The sequence below is a fragment of the Aythya ferina genome (assembly GCF_964211825.1).
Source record: "Aythya ferina genome assembly, chromosome: 23".
NCBI classification, from domain to species: Eukaryota; Metazoa; Chordata; class Aves; order Anseriformes; family Anatidae; genus Aythya; species Aythya ferina.
The window spans coordinates 1,744,290-1,770,251 of record NC_140321.1 but is presented as its reverse complement, the minus strand read 5'-3'; the positions used below and the strand labels follow the sequence as shown (position 1 = coordinate 1,770,251).

General features: G+C 52.4%; 1 protein-coding gene across 3 annotated transcripts in view; it reads right to left on the bottom strand.

The window, feature by feature from the left end:
* SCN4A (sodium voltage-gated channel alpha subunit 4) overlaps nt 1–25,962 on the bottom strand; it is a 46,574-nt gene that overhangs the window by 14,250 nt on the left and 6,362 nt on the right. The window contains exons 2-16 of one of the 3 annotated variants that reach the window (XM_084496732.1): nt 20,437–20,738; nt 19,999–20,117; nt 19,089–19,178; nt 18,340–18,468; nt 18,129–18,220; nt 13,416–13,712; nt 11,219–11,282; nt 10,696–10,837; nt 9,580–9,792; nt 7,460–7,615; nt 7,052–7,175; nt 6,254–6,492; nt 4,455–4,628; nt 3,801–4,157; nt 567–1,007 (exon numbers count right to left, since the gene is read on the bottom strand). In XM_084496732.1, the coding sequence (XP_084352858.1) occupies nt 567–1,007; nt 3,801–4,157; nt 4,455–4,628; nt 6,254–6,492; nt 7,052–7,175; nt 7,460–7,615; nt 9,580–9,792; nt 10,696–10,837; nt 11,219–11,282; nt 13,416–13,712; nt 18,129–18,220; nt 18,340–18,468; nt 19,089–19,178; nt 19,999–20,117; nt 20,437–20,700 (2,901 nt within the window). In that variant the 5' untranslated portion in view covers nt 20,701–20,738. Of the gene's footprint in view, nt 1–566; nt 1,008–3,800; nt 4,158–4,454; nt 4,629–6,253; nt 6,493–7,051; nt 7,176–7,459; nt 7,616–9,579; nt 9,793–10,695; nt 10,838–11,218; nt 11,283–13,415; nt 13,713–18,128; nt 18,221–18,339; nt 18,469–19,088; nt 19,179–19,998; nt 20,118–20,436; nt 20,880–25,962 lie in introns of all 3 variants that reach the window. The other 2 variants (XM_084496730.1, XM_084496731.1) reach the window with 2 other exon arrangements.

The following is a 25,962-nucleotide window of genomic DNA, read 5'->3' as shown; positions in this document are numbered from 1 at the left end:
AACACCATTAGTGTGCCTGCTGTTGTTTTCCTAAATTTCTTGTCTCAACTCCCTCTCACCCCCCCAGAGCAGCAAGGTGACTGGCATCCCGCAAGCCCTGACAGCCCTCGCTGTGCCTCGATGTCAGCTTTCAATGCAAAATGCATTGCTTCATGTTCACTTGTGCTAAGCTTTATCTGGTTTTGTACCCTCCCTGATGATGTTTTCAGAAGCATTAGCAGTGGATCCAATGTTAGTGCCATCAGCAGATTTCCTGGCATCAAATTCCTCTTGGACATCTTTAACCCCAAACCGAGTGCTTTGATGTTTGCACCCATCCCATGGGGTGCAGGAGGTCCCCCTGGTGTTTGCAACAACCCCATATCCTGACTCAAACCAGCCCAAACCTCTGCTTGGACCCCCCCATCTCATGCTGGGAATTGGAGAGCTCGTTTTTGCTGAAACACTCCAGGTTTGGTCTATGCCATACCAGATGTCATGTTATGGAAAAGTGAAAAGTAACCCAAAATGGCACCACTCTGTGGACAGCACAAGGTCAGTTTTGGGGCTGGAGCCCTGCCACCCACCTTTCTCACTGTGGCATCCTCAGTATCTGACTGGGTACTTGTCTCCTCCTCGTAGAGGTCAGACTCCTCCGAGGCAATGGGAACCTGCACTGTCAGGTTGGGGTTGTTAATGAAATTCATGTGGTCCAGTTCGTCCATGAACAAATACTCTTTCCCAGTGACTCCGTCCATGTACTCCAACTTGGGCTCCTGGCCAGTGTCCACGTGGTTCAGCGCAGAATTGTCCCCCTTGCTGGGCTCCTGCTCTTCCTCTGGGGCCACCTTCTTCCCCTTCCACAGCCTGCGGAGCAGCATGAGGACAGAGCTCTTTACAAAGTCGATCCCCCTGGTGATTCTGCCAATAGCAATCTGCAAGTTGTTCATCTCGCCATCATCATCCGATGCTGCCAGGCTATCGGCACTGAAGGAACTCAGCAGCAAAGCTAAGAACAGGTTCAGGACCTGGAGGGGACAAAAGCAAACACCAGTGATGACATCCGTCCCTGCAGACTGGAGCAGCAGAGACCAGCGATGGCCACGGAGAAGCCGCCTCCACTGAGCTTCTTGCTGGGACGCTCTCCCTCTGTTGCCCACCTCTGGGGACCACGGAGATGCTGACCCCAACTCCCGGAGAACACAGGCATGGCCCAGCTCCTGCTCACTCCTCCCTGGGCTGCAGTGACCCCTCTGATTCATTGGGAAGAGCTTTCGCTCTTCCCAAACGACCTCCATGTGGGTCTCCCAGGGTGTCCCTCCATCCACTCGTCTCTTCTCTGGTCACCACATGGGACCCAAGCCCATGGTGCCCACCACCAGCTGGGAAGCAGCTCAGCTCTACTCCTCTCTCCAGGGAGAAACCTCCTGCTTGTGGCCCTCCAACTGCATTTTTTTCTCTGCTTTTTGCTAGTCCAGTAGCTTGGATGCCCAGTAAGCTGCTGAGGGCCTCCAGCACCCCGAAGCCACATCCATCACCTCATCCCTTTCTATCAGCTCCCCACGGGGAGCAGCATTTCATCACCTCCCAGAAGCAATAGCAACACATGATCTCTCACCAAACCTGGGCTCCCTCCTGCTTTCCCCAGCTCTCTCCCACCACACCATGCCTGAAACGTGCTTGGACCCCAGGGCACCTCTGCGCTGATGGCATGGGCCAGCTCGCGGTGTGCCAGGCACCCAGAGCAGCACATGAGGATGGAGCAGGATGGGCTCTCTGCAGGGCCTGGGCGCATTGGCAGGACCCAGAAACACGCTTGCTGTGCAGAGCAGCCGCAGGGCCAAGCCCACAGCTGTCAGTGTTTGTGCCTTTTTGTGCCAGCAGCGTATCTGAGAAGGGAATTAGCTGCTATTCAAGGTCACTGCTGTTTTCACATGGCTCATACCATATGACTTAAACCGCATCTTTAAATAAATCCCCAGTATCCCATCAGTTTAATACTCATGTTAGGTACCAATTACAGCTAATAGTTTCTGTTGGCTCTGCCTTTTTGGACAGGAGTCTGTTACCTTGTCACCTGACGGACTTCCTCCCTTTTCCCTTAATAACTTGAAAGGAAATGCTCTAAGTGTCATTAACAGCAAAGGACGAGTGGCTGCTGCCTTATTGCTCCGGAGGGGAAAGGGGGGAAGAAACATCCCCCCCTGCAGCCGGGATGCTGGAGAGGCTTCATGGGACAGGCTCCAGCACTTGGAAATACCTGAGACATGGCCAGGAGAGCCTGGCAGAGAGGGGGGAGCTCTGTGGGTGGCTGTGGGTTGTGCTTCTCCAGCTTGCTTTAAATGAAACCCGTGCTGCAGCCCAGAGCGGAGCTGCAAAGCTTGCCCTAAAGCTGAGGTGTGAGCTCAGGGATGGCTACACCTCCCCAGTCCCATGTCTCCTCCAGGAGAGCCTCCTGGAAGGGTGCATGGGCTGCCCTGCTCCCAAATCTGCCTCCAGAATGGCAAAGGTCTCCAGGACATCCTTGGGGAGGGTCTTCAGGGAGCCTGGCTGGGATTCCCATTTTCTGCACCCCTTGTAAACTGCCCTGGAGATGCTCCTGCTGATCACGGGTGATTTTCAGCCTTGTTCAGCATTGCAACACAAATAAATGGGGTCCCCTGAGGAAGGCATGGCCACTCCCTGCTGCGGGGCCACGTGCTGCATCTACCTGGCATCACCCAGCCTAGACCCCAGCACAATCCATGCTGTTGCAGGGGCCAGCTCCAAGCCCCAAACACACTGCATGAGCCAGGGAAGCAACACAACACCCAAATCCTTTCTGTTCTCAGAAGTGGGACGCTCCATGGTGCCCTACCCTGATCCAAGCCACGGAGGAGGAGGGGGGTGGTCTGGATTTTCCCTGGAGTTGCTTTCACCCATCCAGGGCCAGAGCAGCCATGCACCGTGTGCAGGGAGGCGTCAGCAGCTCCCTGGGCAGATAGTTTTTCAAAGCAAATTCCAAAGGGCTTACACAATCCCGGCAAGTAATAGGAGCGATTCGGCAAGCCGCCGCGCTTCCCTCCCCTGCCTTGCTCCTTAAGAAGGGAGCGCGGGGCCCACACAGCCTGCAAAACAAGCTTCAAAGCCGCCAGCAAGTGGGTTACCAAGTTTAGAAAGGATTTGATGCTCGCCTGGAACTTGCAGGCAGTGAGCAGCGGTGAGCAGCTCAGGTTAGCGGGGGGCACATGGGGCCCACTGGGATCTGGGAGAAGGAGTTGTGTGCTGCAGGGGGGTCATGTGCCCCTGGGATACCACCTGGAGCACAGCAATACTGACGACCTGCTCCCAAAAGTGGCATGGAGCAAAGGGTCAGCCCTGGGGTGAGCTGGTAGCATGTGTTTATTGTTCTGCCTCTGTCCCTTGTCACCAGAGCATGGGAAGTGGGGGTGGAAACCCCAAAGACGTGTGTGGAAAAGAAAATGCAGCTTGAAGATGAGCCCTCTCAGGTCCCTGAGTTGTTCTCATATCTGCCTAAAGCCTGTCATAAAGTTTTCTGTGCCTCGGTTTCCCCTTCTGCTCCTGATCTGGTTTCAGCAGAAGGCCCTTATGGTAGAGATTGTGTCCTACTCTGCTTTGGTAAGACCTGAGCACACAGCACAGCCCCACCAGCTATACGGGAGGGAGGTCAGGCCCTTGGCCTCTGCTCCTGTACGGCTCCAACAAGACCAGACCTTCCTGGGCAGCCCTGTAGAAGAGCTGAGCTGGACGGCATCATCCAGAGCACGAGAGATGAAGGTGGGGATCTGTGGCCGAGGGCCTCCCCCACCTCTGGTACTCACCACGAGGTTCCCGATGACCATGACCATCATGAAGACAATGAGGCACATGGTCTGTCCGGCCACCTCCATGCAGTCCCACATGGTCTCGATCCACTCCCCACAGAGGATGCGGAAGACGATGAGGAAGGAGTGGAAGAAGTCATGCATGTGCCAGCGGGGCAGTGTGCAGTCCAGGGAGATCTTGCACACGCACTCCATGTAGCTCTTCCCGAAGAGCTGCATCCCCACCACGGCGAAGATGAAGACGATGATGGCCAACACCAGGGTGAGATTCCCCAGAGCACCCACTGAGTTGCCAATGATCTTGATCAGCATGTTGAGGGTGGGCCAGGACTTGGCGAGTTTGAAAACCCTCAGCTGTGAGGAGCAAGGAGACAGGGTGGTGAGTTGCCTGGGGCTTTCATTGCCACAAGGTGTCAGCAAGGCCGAGAGGCTGGGACCAGACCTCCACATAGAAGTTTTGTTAAGGCAGGAGGGATTAAACAGCCAACAGCTTTGCAAAGAGCACAGGCTACTGTGTTTCTTGATATTTGTATTGCCTTTAACCTGGGATGGGTTGGTGGCCACCACAAAGGACCTTGAACAAACCGTTCTCCACCCTGGTGCTGCCTGCATCCCAAACCCCCTGGCACCGCTCAGCCCCATGGCACGTACCAAGCGGAAGGAGCGGAGCACGGAGAGCCCCTGCACGTTGGCCAGACCCAGCTCCACCAAGCTCAGGGTGACGATGATGCTGTCAAATATATTCCAGCCCTGCTGGAAATACTCATAGGGGTCCAATGCAATGAGCTTCAGGACCATCTCTGCTGTGAAGATTCCTGTAAAGACCTGTGGGGAACATCACACTGTCAGTTTGCTCAAAAGCCAGAGCGCCAAGCTTCTGTATGGAGTGGGTAGCACTTCATTTTGGAGCTATTTTTCATCCCTTTGGGTCCAGCCTCCATTGGGAACCATCTCCCAGCTGCTGCCCAGTGTGACTTGTGAGGAGCATGGGGAATGCTGGTGGCTGGGTCTGGAAAGACTTGGCCAAGGCATGTGCTGGCGGGTCGAAATTAAAAATAAGACGTTCCATTGGTAAAGGGACCCAGTACAAACACTGGCTGAATCACAGGAATTCCCAGCACCAGGAGCCGTGATGATACTGGGATGTCTTGGTGCTCCCCTGGGCCCCACGAAAGCTGATGCAACTTTTACACATTGCTTTTCCTGGGGCTACAACAGCCCTGTGTATTATCACATTACTCCAGAGCAGGATCAGCAATGTGACAATTAACATCCTCGATGTAATTGCATGACATAGAATGCGTAGAGGGTGCCCAGTGACAAATTTTGCCCTGGATGTGGATTTTGGATTGGAAGGGGAGGCTGCAGGAAGGCTTCTGCATCAGCACCCCAGAGGTTGCTCCCTGACACATTGAAGGAGAGCTGCTCCTCCTGCTGCAGGCGACACCTGGGTTCCCCAGCAAAGCCCCACAGTTGCGCTGGCTCTCCTACTGGCTCTACACACAGACAGAAACCAGTGATGGCCCCAAGGAGAAGCTGGAGCTGTTTTTTGCAGCGTGACCATGCTGCTTCGAGCAACAGCCAATTAATCCCCTTTTATTTCCTGAATGAAACCAGAGACAAAGCAGCTATGTGCTGAGCGTCATCCTGCCTGCTTGGGGCTCGGGCCCCGGCATGTGTCACCCGTGTGCTTGTGCACGGAGAGGTCCTGGCAGGTGCTGGAGCAGGGCAAGGTGGCAGGAGAGAAGATGAAGTCCTCCCTTCCCTCTCTCCCAGCCCTTGGCTGAACTTCCCAGAGCAACCAGGGGCCTCCTGGGCCTGTCCCCCCAGCAGCTTGCATCCAGCTGAAAACCCTTTACCCTGAGCTCCAGGGAGAAGCAGCCACAGCTTGGTGTTAAATGTGCCCATGAAATCAGAACAGCCCAGATTTGCAGTGATTTCACTGGGAAGTCTTAATTGTTATTATTATATATTTTTAATGCTGGTAGCACCACTACCTTCTGCTCAGCAGGGACCTTTCCCTCCCAGCACGAGTGAGCCACCCAGCACCATGAGGCCACTGCGGCTCAGGCCAGGGCTGGCGGCAGCTCCTGCCTGACCTGGGCTGAGATATAGGAGCTGGCCCTACAGAACAGCCATGGAAAGCCACATCCACATTGGGATCAACCAGGTGAGATGGGCACCTGCCCAGGAGCTGCAGCAGGAGAGCAGGGGATGATGGAGCCCCACTACCACATCACCTCTGCTGCTGCCCCTTAATCTGAAAAGTCCTGGAGCCCATCCCATCCCAGGGATGCTGTGACCAGACCTCCCGAGTATCTTCTCAGCAGCTGGGAAGGGCTTCCAGCATGCTGTTCTGGTGAGATGAGGGGAGTGGTGAGGATCATCCCACCAGGCTTTGGCTGCTATGGCTCTAAACAGGGAAGGACGGGGCACCAGGAGCTGCCTACCAGGTTCCCCACAGTCAGCACGTTCTCAAACTCCTCCGTCATGGGGTAGTGCTCCATGGCCATGAAAAGCGTGTTGAGCACGATGCAGATGGTGATGCCCAGGTCCACAAAGGGGTCCATCACCACCAGCTTGACAAACTCCTTCAGCTTCAGCCATGGAAGGCAGCAGTCCCAGATCAGGAACATGTGAGCAAATTTGTACCACCAAGGTGGGCACTTCTGGTGAGCCTCCTCCAGCTCTGAGGGCAGGAAGGAAAAACTGAAATCAGCCTGGGCTTCTCCTGCCCTCCCCATGGTGGGCCAAGTGTGAACCCACCAGAAGAGACCTCTGCTGAGGTTCTGGATCCAGCCCTAGGCAACCTACAGGATGCATTTGTGGGCTGAGTGAAGGTGCCTGGGCACACTGACTCTCCAGGAGGGCAGGGCTCAGGCTCCTGGTACTGCTGAGCCTGTGGCACTTTTTGCTAAAATTAAGATAGGAGCTCTTGGGAAACTGCTCAACAGTTCTTGATTTACTCCAAAGACTGCTGTAATCAACTGCAATCCCATTCTTTTGCATGAGAAATTGTATAATTTCCTCTGGGCAGCACCCTTGTGAAATGGGATGAAGTACCTTGCTTGAACACCACTGCTGTATATCAACCCCACATGGAGACCCTGGGCCCAGAGCTGCCCCTTGCATGGGGCTGGAGATGTGTGACAGCCCCTGGCACACGCTGAGCACTCCCTGCCCACCCACCCACCCTGGTCGGGCTCAAACAGCTGGTGCACGGAGTCTGCACCCGGGTGAGGACGTACCTTCCACGGCGTTGGAGATGACGCTGATGGCACTCCCCACTCTCTTCTCAAGGCCTGGACCATCTTGGTTGCCCACAGTGAGGTGGTTGTAGTCTGATTTCTCCGTCTCATTGCCTGGGTTGAACTAGAAGAGGAGGCCACAGGGGATGACTGTGTTTTTAATGCACTTAAAGATTGAGAAGATGAAAAAAAAAAAAAAAAAAAAAAAAAAAGGGCGTGGGGGCATGGTCTAGACAGACCTTGGGGTGCAATGTGGGAGCTGCAGTTTGGCTGCAGAACGGCTGCTAGGACCCACTATAAAGTGGGCACTTGTAAGAGAGCTTTGGGGTTGCGTTGGGGCATGACACCCAGCACTGCAGCAGCAGTGCTGCACTCTGTGGGGTGAGAAGGCTGGGACGGAGCACGTACTTCAATCACCGTGGCGGACCGCTCCAGCACCACCTTGGGGACCACTCGCCCATTGCAGTCCTTCGCCTTGTCCTGGTCACTGTTCAGGTCTGAGTCGCTCTTCTTCTCGGCCGTGCTGCTGCGCAGGGAGCCGCTGCTGGATCGCCTGTCCTGCAACTGCAGCCACCCACATCTCCATCACCCACACATCCACCAGCTTCCCAAAACCTCTGTGGGGCATGACACTACGGAGGGGGATGAATTGAGTCCTAAAACTGTCCTGAGCAAGGACTTTGTGACCCCAAAGTCTGCTGCTGCAAGATCTGGGCAAAGATGAACTCACTGACAAGCTCACATCCTAACAAGCAGTGATGAGGAATGGCAACAGTTCAGCAGCACGTGCCTGATGTTGCCAGCCTTTCCTTCTCAATGCATACCCCACCACGCTAAGCCAGGGTGAATAATTCATAAGGATGAAACTATGCAAAACCTCTAATTTCTGTCTTGCGGGAAATTTTAATCTTTGAAATGTGCTTTCATCTCAAATGGAAAGAGAAGCAAACTCTTCTGGGGTCTTGGTGAAATGGGATGTCCAAGACTTTTGGACTTGCACTGAAATTGTGAATGATTGGGTCAGAATTTCAAAACTGTTTTTCCAGAAGTTGGTTTACAATTTTTTCATTTGCACATTCTGTTGTTTCATTCTGTTTTCTCTGACAGTGATATTAATATTTGAAGTTTGCAATGCCCACTGGTAGCACTAAGCATGTCATGGCAGAGCAGGAACCTCTCTCGCTCCCTGTGGCTGCAATACATTGCGATTTCCATGCTTGGTCACTGGATGTTAATGGATCCAAGTACCCATTTCTCATAGGTACTTTGTCCTCCCTCTCAGTCAGTTCCCTCCATCTTCTCCTTTATTCTAGATGACAATCAATGAGAATCATCCCTTAATAAAGCCTTCAGGCAACTCGCTGCTTGATGTGTCCAGGGAACTAGCCAGGGCACCAGCTTCACACCCGGCCCTGGAGTCCCCATCCCTGGGGCAGGGCTTGCTCAGCCCCATCCTGTGAACAGCAGCAGCCTGATAAGAGCAAGCCACTTCCTTGGAGGATGCTGTGGCTCAGCACAGATAAGCAAAGAGAGAGAGAGAGGCTCTAGAGAGAGGAAAACACTGCTTTGTATCTCTCTCTACATGTGAGGAAGCTGTCTTTTGCCCAGACTGATTATTAGATTTACAGACATGTCTCCTGCTGATGTATGCCAAAATGATGACTAGAGATAAAAGATGTCTGGGCAGCAGTATCAAACATCAGAGAAACTCTTGCTCACATTTTTGTAGGTGTATTGTGCTGAAAAGAGAAACCCATGGACCAGAAAGGGGCTAAGATAACACCCAGAACTGCAATGGAGCAAACGGATGGACACCAGGCACCTCTAGAGACCACCTGATAATACCACCTGAAATGAATACCAGTGCATACCCTGCTGTAGATGTGCACACGTTGGGGCACAGCTGCAAGGCTGGACCCCCAAAACTGTCTCTCTGCTCCTGTAAGGACACCAGAACCTCTGTGAGCAAGATTCAGGGTCTCTTGGGTCTTCTCTTCTGTTTCCAGTGTTGGTCAAAATTATCAAACTTTGCTGCAACTGCCCTATCTCTCTTGAGTGGTTCTTTCATGCTGTGATTGTAACCTACCCCTGCAGGCTCTCTGCTAGGTTTCCTGCTCTTGATGTGCTGCAGAAGTACCTATTATTAGCTCTGGTGTCCTTCCTGCCTCGTTTCTCACCTCTTCCTTTCAAGCTGTGCTGGACCTGTGCTGCACCTCTCTGCTGCCTCCCAGTGCTCCTTTTGTTGGTCTGTGGATATGGGAATTTAATATTTTCAGCCTTTTATTCCCACCACCTTCTCTCCCCGCACCCCTCCCCCTCTCCCCGCCCCCCCGAGAATATGTCAACTTTTGGATTCAGCTGGTGACCCCAGAATAGGTACTCAGTTCTCACCTTTGCTTGGTAGGGAGCAAGAGGGGCTTATTCTTAGATTTTACGGAAATAGGAATATGACCACACTTGTCACTGCCTCTCCTTTTCTCCCTTTATTCCTAAGGTCCCTCATCGTGGCCTCAATGCTTTCCACCAACCTGCTTCTCTTGCTCCTCCTGGTGCTTCTTCAGCTGCTCCATGAGCTGCTGAAATTCCTCCTCCTTCTGCTGCGCCTCCAGCATTGTGGCGTCGTTTTGTTCCGCATAGGCCATGGCCACCACCGCCAGGATGAGGTTGATTAGGTAGAAGGAACCCAGGAATATAACCACCACGAAGAAGATCATGTATGTTTTCCCTGCTGCACGCAGGGTCTGTGGGAAGGGGAGGAACAGGCTGCCACACCTCCTCAGCATGGTTTCCGTTTGGTAGTAATGAATGAGAATCCTTGCTCTGGGCACCCTCCCATTCACGGTAGTGATGTAAGATTTTGCTCCCATTTTCCCTGAGAGCTGCTCACTGCCCAGCTGACCTTCCTACAGTCTACAGCACTGGGTTAGGATTGGTGTGGAAAGGCTGGAGGTCTCGCCAAAGCCATCCACACTGCCCTGTGCCCATCGGTAGCCCGGGGCAGGTGTGCATAGAGATGGGGATGACATTCACAGACCTGCACCCTGGGACAGGGGCTGATGTCCCAGAGCCCGACTGCTCAGGTCTCATTCCTGGGACAAGTTCTTCTCTAATTCTGCATCTGGGTGCCATCGCCTCCAGAGGACACAGGCACTGGCTTGCCCTTCTTATCTAATCAGTCCTGGAGCTGGGGCTGCATCCATTTGGCCAGGAGAATTTCATGGTGTCTGCAGCTTCTACCTATAGGATACCTCAGTCCAGGGGACAACCAACCTAAGAGAGAGGGTAAGATAACTATCTCAAGCTGGAGATGTACCAGATACTCCTGTAAATCCCTGATTTCCCTGATATGCTGACAGCACCCCTGAAGCATAGCTGGGCTTTGAGAGCATCCTGCACCACTGAGGGTGGGGAGCTGGACAAGACTCCTCATTAGTGCTGATCCTCATTAGTTCCCTGAACTAACGATCCCATAAATAGCCAACCAAGTGACTTTTTACCTGTCCTAGGCCAGGGGCAGCACTGAAGTGATAGTATTTGCATGGAAGGTATAAATATACAAAATAAATAAATGAAATAAAAGTTGAGACCAGTGCCCAGAGGGATGGGTGACTGAAGCCATGTGCCGGGGTCCCACAAGCACCTACCAGCTGGAAGAGGTTCTCCCAGAAGTCCTGCGTCATGAGGCGGAACAGCGCCAGGAAAGCCCAGCTGAAGGTGTCGTAGCTGGTGTAGCCATAGTTGGGGTTCCTCCCTGCCTTCATGCACTCGTATCCCTCAGGGCACTTCCTGCCAAAGGTCAGCCGGCATCAGGCCCTGCCACAGCCCCATGTGCACCCTCAGCCTGCAGAGCGTTTTGGGTTCCAAGGGACCCTTAAAGACCGTCTAGATGTCTGCCACGGGCCATTTTTCCCTGGATCATGTTGATCAAAGCCCCACTGACCCAACATTGAACACTTGCAGTGACAGGGCATACACTGCTTTTCTGGGCAGCCTGTTCCAACAAGCTGATTGTTCCAGCCTGCAGGTGGGAACATGCTATGTTTTCTGCATCAGAAACATGCCCACAAGGGTGCTGTTGACATGCCCAGACTGTTCAGTGGTCCTGCAGGCTGCCTTGAACCCCCCCCCCAGGGAGCCAGAGGGGCCAGCAGCATGAGCTGCACTCACCCAGCATCGCTGCTGTTCCCGCAGAGCAGGGCATCGAGCGCTCCCTCCAGAAAGTAGAAATTTGCTTCGCAGATAGGGAAAGAGCAGGACACAGGAAAACAAACAAACAAACAAAAAACAACAACAACAAGAAACACAAACATTGACTTTCAAGTTCTTGGCAGCTCCTCACTGTCAGGGAAACCATCCCAGCTCCCAGCACTGGGCTCTGGGCTGTCTCCTGCCTGCTGACTTTGCTATCTGTGCTGCACTACTTGGCGCCAGCTCAGACCTCGCAGCATTGTTTCACCTGCCCAGCTGGATGGCTCCAAGCCCACAAAGAGCTCTGGAAAACAGCCAAGTGGCAGGGCCAGGCCTCGCAGGAAGGTGGACTAGCAGATGGTCAAAGGGACGATACCAGCACAGGTGTTCACACGGATGGATGAAAGCACTGGGAGGTGACAGGGCTCAGATGAGTGAACACTGGTACCTCTGCAGACCGTTTGCCTGGGATCCAAAAAGCCTGGGGAAATGGCCCATTGCCATTTCCCCATCCTGCTGCTCCCATCCCAACAAGCCCCTCCCTGGTGGAAAACTCCACCTGTTCACAGCCATGAGACCAGAACTCCCTAAAGCTCATCCCTCAAGTTCAGGCACAGACCCACAACCACAGCAGCTGCCAAGACGTGCTACCACCAGTCACCTGCCCCCAGGGACACAGAGATGAGCCCCTCGAGACACCCACCCATGGCTTCAAGCACCACCTAGCACAGCAACAGGGACCTATACTGGGATTTCTGGAGCTTCCTAGGAGCACCCGTGGCCGTGCGTGCCTTCTTGCAACCTGGCTTTTATTTAACCTCTGTGGAAAGTGTCGTCCCATTCATGAAGCTCCAGGCAACGTGTTTTTGGCTTGGCCCCAGGAGCTGCTAACCTGAAGGCAGAGCTGCAGGGTGCTGTTGCTATTTGCACTGCGCTCATTAGATTCTATATATTGAATTTGCACCCCTGCATAGAAGCCTTCCTGTAATTAATGCCAGAGCTACTTCCACAGCTGGTCAAAACAGCTCAGCTGTGTCGTAACCCAACCTTCTGCTGAGCTTTGAGTGCCCAAAATGGGATGTGAAACCTCTCTGTTAGAGACCATCCCCAAGGCACAGATTGTTCTAGGCAAGTCTGCTTTCACTCTGTAACCCACGTGAATTTTTCCAAGTGTTTTCCAACACAGTATTGCTTTTGGATGCTGCTTCCTGATTTTTTTTTTTTTTTTTTTTTTTTGGGGGGGGGAGGGGGGGTACTGGGTCTGGCAAGTGCTCAATTTGGTTGTACAATGTGAGGTTTGGTCAGAAGTTCAAAGTCAGAGCCTTTGTTTGGGACTGGGCTTTCCCCAGGGTCTGGGAGCCAAAAGGAGTTGGGAGGAAAAAAAAAAGAAATAAAGCCACGATTAGTCAAAAGTCCATTCCATAGGAAAACAACAACTAAAGGCAAATGAAAACCTTTCTGATAGGTTTTCCAAGATCTTTACATTTTCATGGAGTGTTTTATAAAAAACAAGAGAAACTCATAACACTTTTTGGGCCAAACTCATCTCTAAGAAGTGGTAGTAAGGTAGCAAACATGAAGACCTGTCCAAGGACCTGTGCTTGATCCCACCTCTCCTCCTTTCTCTCCTGTTGGCTGTCACGGTGTTGCACATCGTGCTAGCCAGAGGCAGAGTACTTGGGGAAGGACCCTGCTCTGAAGCAATAGTGAAAATGGGAAATGTCATTCCTGCATCCCTCTGGTTGTCCACCCCAAGTCCCATCTCCTCCTAGAGGGTTGCATCCCCTTGCTGCGATCAGACGGAGCAGTCATCCCTCAGAGCTCACCCTGATGAGGAAGAGTGAGACCTTGCTATCACAGGGCAGAGATGGAGATGCCGTTTTGTCCAGTTGCCTCCCTAGCCTGCAACATTTCTGGAAGAGTCTGGCATGCCAAGGGGACTGCATTTTCCCTGACAAGGAGGATTTAAGCCCATCTGTCCATTCTCTGAGTATGCACATCCATCATCTCAACCACCATCCATATCTCCTTGTAAAACCCAAACCCTGTTGAAGCACCTCAGCAGGAAGACCCATCAGAACAAACTATCTTGGTCGGACATGGAGGAAGAGAGGGGTAAACCAAGGAGCAAGGAGTGTGATGTGCTCGATGGAGAAGGAGAGCAGCAAGCATTTACCTTCATCGTTGATGTAGGCCTCAAAATCAAACGTGCTGTTGCTGGTGAAGTTGCTGTCAATACTGTCGGTGAAGTTGCTGTAGAGCGTTGCATTGGCCAATGTGTCGTTGTCCAGCCCGAAGTCCCCCAGCAAGGTGTCATTGAGGGGGGGCCACCGCACACACTTGTGCCGGAGGTTTCCCATGAAGAGCTGGAGGCCAATGAGGGCAAAGACACTCAGGCAGAAGACAGTGAGGATCATGACATCCGAGAGTTTCTTCACTGACTGGATGAGCGCCCCAACGATCGTCTTCAGCCCTAGGAGGGAGGCGTTGCTGCTGAGCTAATTGCTGGTTTGCGGCTGGTGGAGATCACGCTATGGTGCTCCCCAGAGGGGCTGGATCTGGTGGGGATACGCAGTATCACCAGTTTCACCCCATGGACCCAGACCCACTGCCCTGCCCCACACTGCATCCTGGCTACCCCTCTGTCCCCACACATGGCTGGGCAGCATCGACCCTTCCCCGGATTTGTCCCTGTGGGAGGGGGGCGGCCAGGCCTCCCTGCACTAGCTTTGATCTCAGCATCACAACTCAAAGCCCATCCCATTTGGCTGTACACTTTTCCCAAATGCCTCAATCCTGCCATTTTTGCCCCAAACCACCAGGACAGATCACTTTGCTGTGGCACACGGGGAAGCAGTTCGCCAGCCCAGCTGGAAGATGCTCAGCACCGCTCTTGGTTCTGGCTGTACAAAAGACTCCATGGTCCAAAACCCCTGTGTATGCTGTGGCCAGGAGCCCAGCTGGTCCATTCCAGGCAGAAAAACCCTCAGACATTCGAGCAGAGGTGATGGAAATGACAGTTTGCATTAAGCACTAGGATTAACTTGCTTCCTTTGCAGATGGCAGCAGGGAGGAGGCTTGCCCGTGGATCCTCACTGGGCTTTTTATGAAGAATTGTTGTTCCTATCTGTGTGCATGATGGGTGACGCCAGGACATCCTGACATTGATCTTAAAGCAGCTCGGAGCAATGTGTATGGAGGCAGTTCTCCAAAGATGCAGGGTTCTTAGCCCTGTCATCATGCCAGTTCCCCCCTACCCAAACTATTTAGGTAAAACCCTGATCTCCAAAGGCTTGTCTATGTTGGGAAAATGCTTAGGACAGCCATTCAAAAACAGCTTATTTTTGAAACTGCTATTTCTGTAGAGCCTCTTGGGGGGATGTCATTCCAGAAATAAGAGCCTTGGGACCAAGAAAGAAGCTTACATTTTCCTAAAGGCAGATTTTAGCCTGTTTGATGGAGGCAAAATAAAACCTTTCAAATAGAACCCAAAAGATGTGGAAGCTACAGGAACAAAAGATGAAGCAGGATTTTTCCACGACAACAAATTATCACTCACAGCTCAATCTCACACTTCTTCTGGGGGTCTGACCTATGGTTTCTGTATGCTTCCACTGGCTGGTACTGACATGGGGCATTGAAATTGTATCAGATGTGGGAAACAGATACCAGAGTTATTTGATAACAAGCTCCTGATACCCTGGGCTGGATATTTGGGTTGATATAAAGTGCTCACTGTTTAGCACTTGCACCACAATCCACTAAATACCCCAACCCTGGCACAAGAGCAGCCAGCTGTGGGGACAAAACTAGGCTTTACGAACTAGGTAAGAAGGGGGATGGGGATGAAATAAGGCTTGTTAGAGGTGTGCCAGGGGAAACAATGTCAGGGCCAGGGAGAAGGCAATGGTCCAACTGAAGTACATCTACAGTAATGCATGCAGCATGGGCAACGAACAAGAGGTACTGGAAGCCATTGTGCAGCATGCAAGCTATGACTTGGTTGCCATCACTGAAATGTGGTGGGACCACTCCCATAACTGGAGTGCTGCAATGTCTGGCTATAAGCTCTTCAGAAGGGATAGGCAGCATGGAAGGGGTGGTGGTGTGGCTCTCTATATTAGAGAGAGTTTTGATGCTGTGAAACTCGAGACTGGGAATGATAAGGTTGAGTCCCTGTGCGTTAGGATCAGTGGGAAGGCCAACAAGGCAAGCATCCTGGTGGGGGTCTGCTACAGACCGCCAAACCAGGATGAGGAGATGGATGAGAAGTTCTACAGGCAGCTAGCAGAAGTTGTGAAATCATCAGCACTTGTTCTCTTGGGCGACTTCAACTTCCCAGATATATCCTGGAAATGCACTACAGCTCAGAGGAAGCAGTCTAGAAGGTTTCTGGATAGAGTGGAAGATCAGTAAAACTGCTGTCTTGGAATTCTGGAGGGCAGACTTTGAACTGTTCAGGACACTGGTTGGCAGAGTCCCTTGGGAAGCAGTTCTGAAGGGCAGAGGAGTCCAGGAAGGCTGGGCACTCCTCAAGAAGGAAATCTTAATGGCTCAGGAGCAATCTGACTTGACGTACCCAAAGACAAGCTGGCGTGGAAGAAGACTGGCCTGGCTGAACAGACAATTGTGGATAGAGCTTAGGAAAAAAAAGAGGGTTTATGATCTTTGGAAAAGAGGGTAGGCCATTCAGATGGATTATAAGGATGTAGTAAGGATGTGTAGGGCCAAAATTAGAAAGGCCAAAGCTCATCTGGAGCTCAATCTGGCTACTGCTGTTAAAGACAACCAAAAATCTTTTTACAAATACATCAATGCAAAATGAAGGACTAAGGAGAATCTCCATCCTTTAATGGATGCAGGGGGAAACCTTGTTACAAGAGATGAGGAAAAGGCGGAGGTGCTTAATGCCTTCTTTGCCTCAGTCTTTAGTGGCAATACTGGTTGTTCTCTGGATATCCAGTACCCTGAGCTGGTGGAAGGGGATGGGGAGCAGAATGTGGCCCTCACTATCCACAAGGAAATGGTTGGCGACCTGCTACAGCCCTTAGATGTACGCAAGTTGATAGGGCTGGATGGGATCCACCCAAGGGTACTGAGAGAATTGGCAGTAGAGCTGCCCATGCCGCTTTCCATCATTTATCAGCAGTCCTGGCTATCAGGGGAGGTCCCAGTCGAGTGGTGGCTAGCAAACTTGATGCCCATTTACAAGAAGGGCCAGAGGATAGAGCCGGGAAACTATAGGCCTGTTAGTTTGACTTCAGTGCCAGGGAAGCTCATGGAGCAGATTGTCTTGAGTGTCATCACATGGCACTTGCAGGGCAAGCAGGCAATCAGGCCCAGTCAGCATGGGTTTATGAAAGGCAGGTCCTGCTTCATGAACCTGATCTCCTACAACAAAGTGACACGCTTAGTGGATGAGGGAAAGGTTGTGGATGTGGCCTACCTTGACTTCAGCAAGGCTTTTGATACTGTTTCCACAGCATTCTACTCAAGAAACTGGCTACTCATGGCTTGGACTGGTTTCTGTGGGTTAAAAACTGGCTGGATAGCCAGGCCCAAAGGGTTGTGGTGAATCGAGTTAAATCCAGTTGGAGGCTGATCACTAGTGGAGTTCCTCAGGGCTCAGTACTAGAGCCAGTTCTCTTTAATATCTTTATTGATGATCTGGATGAGAGGATCTAGTGCACCCTCAGTAAGTTTGCAGATGACACCAAGTTAGGTGCGTGTGTCGATCTGCTTGAGGGTAGGATAATCTGGATAGGCTGGACTGATGGGCTGAGGCCAACTGTATGAAGTTCAACAAGGCCAAGTGCTGGGTCCTGCACTTGGGGCACAACAACCCCAAGCAGAGCTATAGGCTGGGAGATGAGTGGTTGGAAAGCTGCCTGGAAGAGAAGGACCTGGGAGTATAGTCTGCTGAAGTCTGACAGTCGGCTGAATATGAGCCAGCAGTGTGCTCAGGTGGCCAAGAAGGCCAAGAGCATCCTGGCTTGTATAGGAAACTGTGGCCAGCAGGGCTAGGGAAGTGATTGTCCCCCTGTACTTGGCTCTGGTGAGTCTGCACCTCGAGTCCTGTGTTCAGTTTTGGGCCCCTCACTCCAAGAAGGACATCAAGGTGCTCGAGTGAGTCCAGAGAAGGGCAAGGGGTCTGGTGAGGGAGTCTTATGAGGAGCAGCTGAGGAAGCTGGGTTTATTTAGCCTGGAGAAGAGGAGGCTCAGGGGCAACCTTATCACTCTCTATAGGTACCTTAAAGGATGCTGTAGCGAGGTGGGGATTCGTCTATTCTCCCACATGCCTGCTGACAGGATGAGGGGGAATGGGCTAAAGTTTTGCCAAGGGAGGTTTATGTTGGATGTTAGGAAGAACTTCTTTACTGAAAGGGTTGTTAGGCATTGGAATGGGCTGCCCAGGGAAGTGGTGGAGTCACCATCCCTGGAGGTCTTTAAAGGACGTTTAGATGTAGAGCTTAGTGATATGGTTTAGTGGAGGAGACTTGTTAGTGTTAGGTCAGAGGTTGGACTAGGTGATCTTGGAGGTCTCTTCCAACCTAGATGATTCTGTGAAAACTGTATCAGGATCATTAATCAGGCCCATAAACCCAATGTTAGCACTTGGAACATCTCTGAGAAGCCCTAAAAACATCATGTCTGGCTTGACAGAATATTTAGTCAAACAGTGAGTGAGTGCAGCTAAATTAAAGGTGTCAAATCAGCTGGGCCTGGCCCAGATGCTTAATTACTGGGTTGAAAAAGATTTAAAAGTTTTGAATATCATGTTTTCCCCTCTTTTTTTTTTTTTTTTTTTTTTTTAGAGCTTTGAACATTGAAAACCCTGACCTCAAGGAAGGAGAAAGCATGGTGAGAAGACCCATTCTTTAAGTCCCACCTGGTATCACTGTGATGGTTTTCAAGGCACGGAGGACGCGGAAGGTCCTGAGAGCAGATATGTTCCCCAGGTCCACAAACTCAGTGATGTAGCTGCAAGATGCGAGAGGAGAAGGCATCAGGGGCTGGTCCAGGTGACCACCCCCCAAGTTCCCAGCCCTTCTCCACAGGGCCCCCCCTAAGGTCTCCTGCCCCCATCCCACCGCACTCACGCCATGGAGATGACCATGAAGTCCAGCCAATTCCATGGGTCACGCAGGAATGTAAAGTCATCAATGCAGAAGCCTCTCGACAGTATCTTGATGAGGGACTCAAAGGTGTAAATTCCAGTGAAGGTGTATCTGAAATGGGAATGGTGACCCAGGGGATGCTTATCCAGGTCCAAGGGCCAGCTCTGGAGGAAGTTTGGGCCCCAGGAGGTTTTGCTGGGCCCTGCCTCTGCCCAGTGCCGTGGGACAGTTTTTGGAAGCAAGTTCTGGAGTGTGTGGCAAGGGGCTGTTGTGTTCCTGACATGCTTCAGCACTGAGGGAGGTTCTCCCACAACCTCAGTTCACAGGGCAAACTAGGACTCCTTTGGGCATCACCCCCATGGGTGACTACCCTGCATCACCTCTGGTCCCTGTGCACGTCCCACCACCACTGCACTCTCTGCAAAACCCTGCCACAACGTGTCCATGCAGAAAAATGCTGCATTTCCCCCTTCCCACCTGGCATTCCATGCTCCTTGGCCTGGTGGATCTGCTCAGCCTCCCCACACCACCATGGTCAGCCCAACCCAACTGACAGCGGTTTCCTGTCAGGGGGCCCCCACCAGATTTTGGGCAGCTCTGAAACTCTCCTGCCCTTTGCAAGGTGCAGAGCACAGACATCCCTTTGGAGATCGAGAGGGCCACCACCATCTCCCAAGGACACTGCTTCTCTGAAGGCTGCCTGGATCCCCCTCTGACCCGCAGAGACTTACTCCACATTCTTGGACCACGCCGGTGGGTTGCTCAATGTCATAAACACGCAGTTGGTTAAAATTGTGATCATGATGAACATGCTGAATAATTTAAAACCTGGTCAAGGAGAAACGCTGGGGCTGCTGCCTAATTCCTCCTTTGCATGGGTACTAATGGGGGTAGGAAGGCAAGTACTCCTGCTCCTCTTGTTCTGGCTCCCACCTTGTCCCCGAGCTCTGACTCACTCTTCCTGCAGCTCTGTCCCATGCTCACACTTTTCCACAGTCCCCTGCTCCCATGCATGGCCCTGGCCTCGCTTTCTGCTCCCCTTCCCATCTCCTTGGTGTTCCCTCCTCTCCATCACCCCAGGATACAACTTCTCAGATCCTTCTGCCACAGTCACTGCTCCTAGTGGGGCTGCTTCCCACCTGCCCTAGGACCCCTCCTGCTCCTGAGATCCTTCCTGTTTGTCCCACTCCAGAAGTCCAATTGCTGCCCATATTGCCTCCTTTCCCATATCCCAGTGTCCTGGTTCCTCTGCCTCCCCTCTCCCAAAGAATGCCTTGAGCTCCCAAATTCAACTGCCACCCACATGGGACACGATCCTCTGCCCTGTAAACATGTTCCTTCCTTTCCAAGTCTCTCCAGACCTGGAAGACTTGGACTCCTTCCTAGGAAGCCCACCATGTAGACATCTTCCCTGCTCCAATCAAATTGATGCTTTGAGCTCTTGGTGTCGGAGTGCTGACTGACATGAGGGCATCCCAAACCCACTCCTTGGGAAGGGGCAAAAGCACTGGGATGGCTCTTGGCCATGGTGGGAACCTGCCCATGAGAACTGCATCACAAAACACCTCTCTCAGCCCTCTCGCAGAACTGTTGGCCCTTCCTGCATCAGGATTTGCCCTGGCAACAGTGAAGCAAGGATATGAATGGATGAGCACTTTGATGGCTCCTCTCCGGATGGGGTGGAAAGGACCCAGCAGGTAGAGGGCAGGAGTCGCCGAGAAGCGGAAGATGGACTTCCCTTTGTTGAGGACTATGAAAGTCTGCAGAGAAAAAAGAGGTGATGCATTAATCCTGCTGCACATCCCTAAACCCCCATGGAGGATGCAGTGCCATTAGAGGTGAGGGTTCTGTGCATATTTTCAATCTCCAAAAGCTTGAGAATTTGTAATGGAAAGGATGCTCTGCTTCAGAGGAGAAGCAACCAGAGCAATTTGGGGCTGTGGCTCTCCAAGGTGGGCTCAGAAGATATGCAGAAGCACAGGTGAAAGAAGGGGAGGTCCGTTTATTTTTTTTTTGGGGGGGGGAGGGGGGGGGGGCAGGGTGTCTTGCTTAGCTCATGGGCTAAGCTCTGTCCCTCACCTTCTTATCCTTGTAGAAAGGGTCCAGGTCCTCCAGGGGTGTCCCAATGAGCTCCACGGGGGGGTCACCATAGATGAGGGGCAGGTTCTTGCCAGCTTCCAGGTCACTGCTGGGCTTGAGCTCCTCTTCCTCGGGCAGCTCCACCTGCTGCCGCTTTATCTTGAGCGCCTCTGCCTCGGCGATGCGCTGCTCGATGGCAGCCAGCGACTCGGGGGTGAAGGGGCGGAGGTTCTCGGGGCCCGGGATGTGCGGCAGGCCGGCCATGCTCTCATTCTGCTCGCAGGTCACCTGCGCTCGGCCTGCTGGGGAGAGGGTGGGCTGAGGGGTCGATGCTGGGTGGTGCTATGTGGAGGGCATTTAGAGACTTGGCTACTGAAGCTGGATGGTGGCAAGACCTCAGTGGGCTTCTGCAGGTGGCTTTATTTCAGCCAGCAGCTCCAGAACTGTTGTAATCATAAAAAAAGATGCATGGATTGCACGTAGATGGACACACACAGCCTGCAGGCACCCTTTCCGTTTCTTCCACACAGACCCAACCATGAGGCACCATCTCATGGGACTTTTCTCAGGGCACTGCACCAGCCGAGCAGCTGCATCCCTGGCACCAGCCAGCTCATTCGATGTGCAGCTTAAGACAAGACAGGGTTGTTCAATGAGACCAGACACCTCCAGAACCAGTAGCACCACCCCTGCTCTTTCCCCTTTGTTTTTGCTTTTATATGCAAGCAGCTTGCATGGCTCAGAGCAAGAGGGTCCTGAGCCGGAGGAGCCCGGTCCCATGGGCCAGTGGCCATTCCACAGCTCCCATCCCCATGAGGACACACAAGTGATCTGTGGCTCTGTGCCCAACAGCAAGGAGTTAAGGGTTATCTCAAGCCAGAAAGCAATAGTGGCACTAGCACAGGGCCACCCTCCAAACCAGAATAGGATGAGCCATTTGGAAGTGATAAGGTGGCTCCACAGAGAAGCAGAGCAACTAAAAGCATTGCAGAGAAGGTGCAGAGCAGATGGGTGACAGCACCCAGAGGCTGTAGCACCCAGCAAGGGCTTTCTGGGCACCAGGGATGTTCTTGCTTGGTGGCATCTTGCCTCAGCTCCACCCACAAAAACCAACTTGCATCAGAGGTGAATTTTCAGGAAATTTTGCTGGTTTCATGGGGTTTCACCCAGAATCTTGAAGTTGACTAAAATTAGCTTTCTGAAAAATATCAGTGTCAGAGTCGGAGGTGGAGGGAAATGTTTTTTGTTCTGGTTTCACCATTGTTAAAAAAAGTGAAGTGCAGTGATGAAAAAAAAAATGATCTGAAAACTAAAGGTTAAGATGTTTTGCTTAAAGAAAACAAAACAAAACAAAACAAAACAAAACAAAAAACAACAAAAAAAAAACATACTGAAATAGGGAAATTCAAGACTAGTGTTGCCTGTAGCAGCGCCCCAATATTTTGGGGAAGGTGAGGTGTGGAGATGCACACCCTCCCCTACACAAGCATCCCACCAACAAGCAGAGCCCTGAGCATCAACTCCTCCATGCACCAATGCTTTGCACAATACTGCTGGACAGCTGCCCCTGAAAGAGCATTAGTGTCAGTACTCCTACCCCCAACCTCAAACCATGCTTAAAGCTGGGAGACCAAAACCTCTAGCCCTTTGTAATTAATGAGAAGTGGACATTTATAGCTCTGGTGGGAAAAGCTATGCTAGGTGCACAGCCAGTATCGACACATTCTTTTACTGATTATAAATCCCAGCAATAAATGCAAAGGCAAAGGGAGGTATTGATTTCAAGCTGTGGTGGATAACTGAATTTTAGGGACTGCCACGCTCCCTTACTAGTGCTGCTGAATTGAATCTTAGCATGCAAAATGGATTTCCTGCTGTCAAGGGCTGGTGATCCCTGCAGCGGCACAGTGCCCACCCCGAGATGCAACCAAAGGGCAGGGACCCACACCATCACTGTGCCCAAGCAGCCCCTACCCCCCACAGGGTTGCACTCCAGGGCTGCAATCAGCTTCAAAACGCAGCTGGTATAGGGATGGGATCAACTTGCTGCCTGTCAGGCAGCCTTGGGCTGCTGAAAAGGGGCAGCCTTTAGAAATCAAGAGCTCCAATTTTCAGTTTTGAACCCGTTTCAATATGGGGAGAATTGTTGTCCTTGCAAAGGACAAAGGATATCCTGAGTCACACCTCTGCCAACACAGACTGGTGCTGACCACAGCCCAGTTCAGGTACCAAAGGCTTGCCACTCCAGGCCCAAAGCTAGGACCTGATGGAAGCAAGCAAAACGGAAATTTCTGCCACCAGGTCTGCCTACAGCAGCAGGACACCGCTGTTGCTTTTCACATTGATCTGTTAGAGGAAACTCACTGCTGGATTCTCCTCTCTATGACACTGGCATTTTTCCCAACTTAGACCCGTTTCAGGCTCTGTTGAGCAGCTCTGGAAACCTGCTCTCTCCATTCCCTTCAACCAGCCCAGCAGGTGCAGGGCTGCATCTGGCTCCAATCAGCCCAGGTCCCACCAGGGACACACTGGTGGGTGTTGCAGCAGGACCAACCCTTCCCTTGTCCTGGAGGCTCTGAGGACACAGCAGCTTGCTGGTGTACCCAGCCTCATTTTCCCTGGAAACTGGGTTTTGTGGAGCACTTTGAACAAGCCTACGTTACAGATCATGCCTGTGCTCTGGCTCTTTCAGCCACATACTGCCCCACAAGGCAGCAACACACCGGGTGCTGCTCCCCACCAACCCCCAGGCCCCCAGCTGGGTGCTGCCCCCCAAAACCCGCAGCAAGGCCCCAGCCCTGCTTGCTACACCCAGCCTGTGGTGTGGCGGAGGTGGCTGGGCCTCCAGCTGCCGCCAGCCATCAGGGCCGGAGTCAGGTTTCAGCAGCCCCATGACTCTGCTCATTCCTCCCTGGCAGGAGCCAGCGCAGGAGTAGAGCATGGCTGAGTGGCACCGGCTTCGCTTTTCGGCCCTGAGGACTAGGCCCGCAGCAGTGGGGACGCGCAGCTGTAGGGTGCAGGGCAAAGGGAGACACTGGGGCCACTGGCACGGCCTGGGGCTGAGCAGAAGGGGCTCCGAGGGGATACTGCTCTGGCCATGAAGATGCTGTGTGTTTGTGAGCTGCTTTTCTGTGGTGCCTGGTCCCATGCACCCACGCTGTTCCCTTTGTGGATGTCCAGAGACGCTGGGGTGACAGCAGGTGCAGGACTAGGTCTGCAGCTCCCACACGGAGCCACCTCTAGTCACGGCTTTCCAAAAGAGAAGGGGCTGAACACAGGCCTGCCCCAGTGGTCCCCAACCCCACAGCAGCGTGGGGCTGACAGCAGAATCCCACCACACCAGGGACACAGCCACCCCCAGGTGCCGAAGTAACATTGGGGTTGGACTCTGCTCCCAGCCTGGTGCATCCCAGCCTGAAATGAACTGCTAGAAGAAACCAAGATCCAGCTCTTTGCATCTCCAATAGGTGGAGGTGGTTTGGGAGCAGCAACAGTCGCTGTCCAGGCATGAACTGGCCTGGGTGCTCAGCCCCAGCCCTGCCCAGGACATGGGGTCCCCAGAGAATGGAGGTGCTGGGAACAAGAGACTGCTCACCAAAACTTCCTTTCCATCTGGACAAGTTTTTTTTAAACTATATTTAAAAACCAAGCTATCAAAAAGTGCAAGTCCCTCAAACTATTTTCTATCTCTACAGCAACTAAAGCTGAGATTTAAGGAGCGTGCTTTCTTTCTCTCTCTCTCTCTTTTTTTTTTTTTTTTTTTTAAACCAGCATGCTTTCCTTTTTTGGCACCAGCTTAGCAGGGCTGGTGGGACCCCAAAGCCTCTGTGAGCATCTACAGTGCTCCTGCAGGGATAAAAACAACCTCCTTCCACCCCCCACCCCTCCTCCCCAAGCAGCCACCACGTACACAGCTCATTGGGTGTTGTTTTTGGACACGTTGCCCATGTCCAACACCATGGGTCACCACTGAGAAGCATCTCACCTCCAGTTCAGCATCACCAAGTACCAGCAGGCAACTGGGAACAGCTTCATGCAGTCTTTGCCTTGATGGAAACTCAGTTTCTTCTGATATTTTCTGCTGTTCTGAGGCCACAAAAATAAGTCAGCCCCCAAAATAACAGGGGCGGTTTGGAAGCTACCAGAGATGCTGTGTAATTGGTCCTGGATAATCAAGGCAGACAAAAGGGTAACAGGGTGAGCAGTCAGAGTGCTTGGACAGCCACTCTGTCCAAAGCTGGCACTTCACCCCTGCACAGAAAATAGCCTTCTGGGGGCTGAGGAAGAGGGGAAGGAGTTTCTTGACCGCTATGTGGGCCTGTGCATGGACAGGTGGCTGCAGGTGACACAGAACTGCTCAGCCCATCTCCTAGGGCATTGTTTTTGGAGAGCACCTGCAATGCCAGAGCTCCCTGTACCTTAGAACCAGCCTGCTAAGCCCAGAGGGATGCACTGGTTCTCCCTCGTGCTCAGGACCAGGCACCCAAGTTAAGGCACAGAGATAGGAGTGGGGCATCTCAAGTGGAGGCACCATTGCCATGAGGGTCCATCTCTAGGGATGTCCACAACACAGGAACCCTATGATGATCTGCTGTGCCACAGCAAAGTCATTGATTGGGGTCTGGAGAACCTGTCCTCACCTGTCCACAGGTCTGCTGTCAGTTGTCATCCTCTTTAATAAGAAGCATTCTGGAAAGACCTCAAAAGAGGCTGATAGAGCCATAAGTCCAAGATGGGAAACAACCACTCACCAACAAGTGTAAATCAGCTTCACTCACCAAGGCAATGCTCTGCCAAGTGCTCGCCGTGCATAACACTGGGAGCACACCCTGCAGCAGGGATTAACAGGAGAACAATTAGCACATGCACCAAAGCCAGGTCCAGGAGAGCTCTAACAGCCCCCCTGCTGCTACAGTAGCTGAGAAGTTAACACATGGGGAGATACACCAGCACCCAGCAACTCAAGGGCTGGGTGAGATTGAAAGCAGACCCCAGACCCTGCCATGCACACAACCCAAGCCCCCCATGTGCCCAACCCTGCAGCACCACCCTCCTCATTGCCTGCAACTCAAAACCTCACAGGAGACCTCACTTCCACCAGCTGAGCACCCAGCAGCTGCCTGCAAGCAGGATAAGCCAGCCCTACCCACCCCTTACTCATTTATCCCTGTGAGGAAGTTGGGGTGAGGCGGCTGATGCAGCTGGGCCCAGTTGGGAGCAATGGGCTCGGGGATGAGTCATGGCTTGGGGACAGGTTCTCAGCCACAAAATCTGCTGCAAATGGAGCTTGTAAGGCAAGGATGCGCATTGCCCACGGGCTGGAGATGGAAGGCTCTGAATCAGCAGGTGGGCATCCCGTGTGCTCAGACCCACATAGCCGCTCCCCTCTCCAACCCTGTGTGCGTTAATCCAGGGTTTAACTTTAAAAAATAAAATCCCATGGGCTGGGATACCCACTGCTGTCCCACAAAAACCTATTTGACTCAGATCAAGCCCAAGGACATGGATGCTCCATGCTGTCACAAC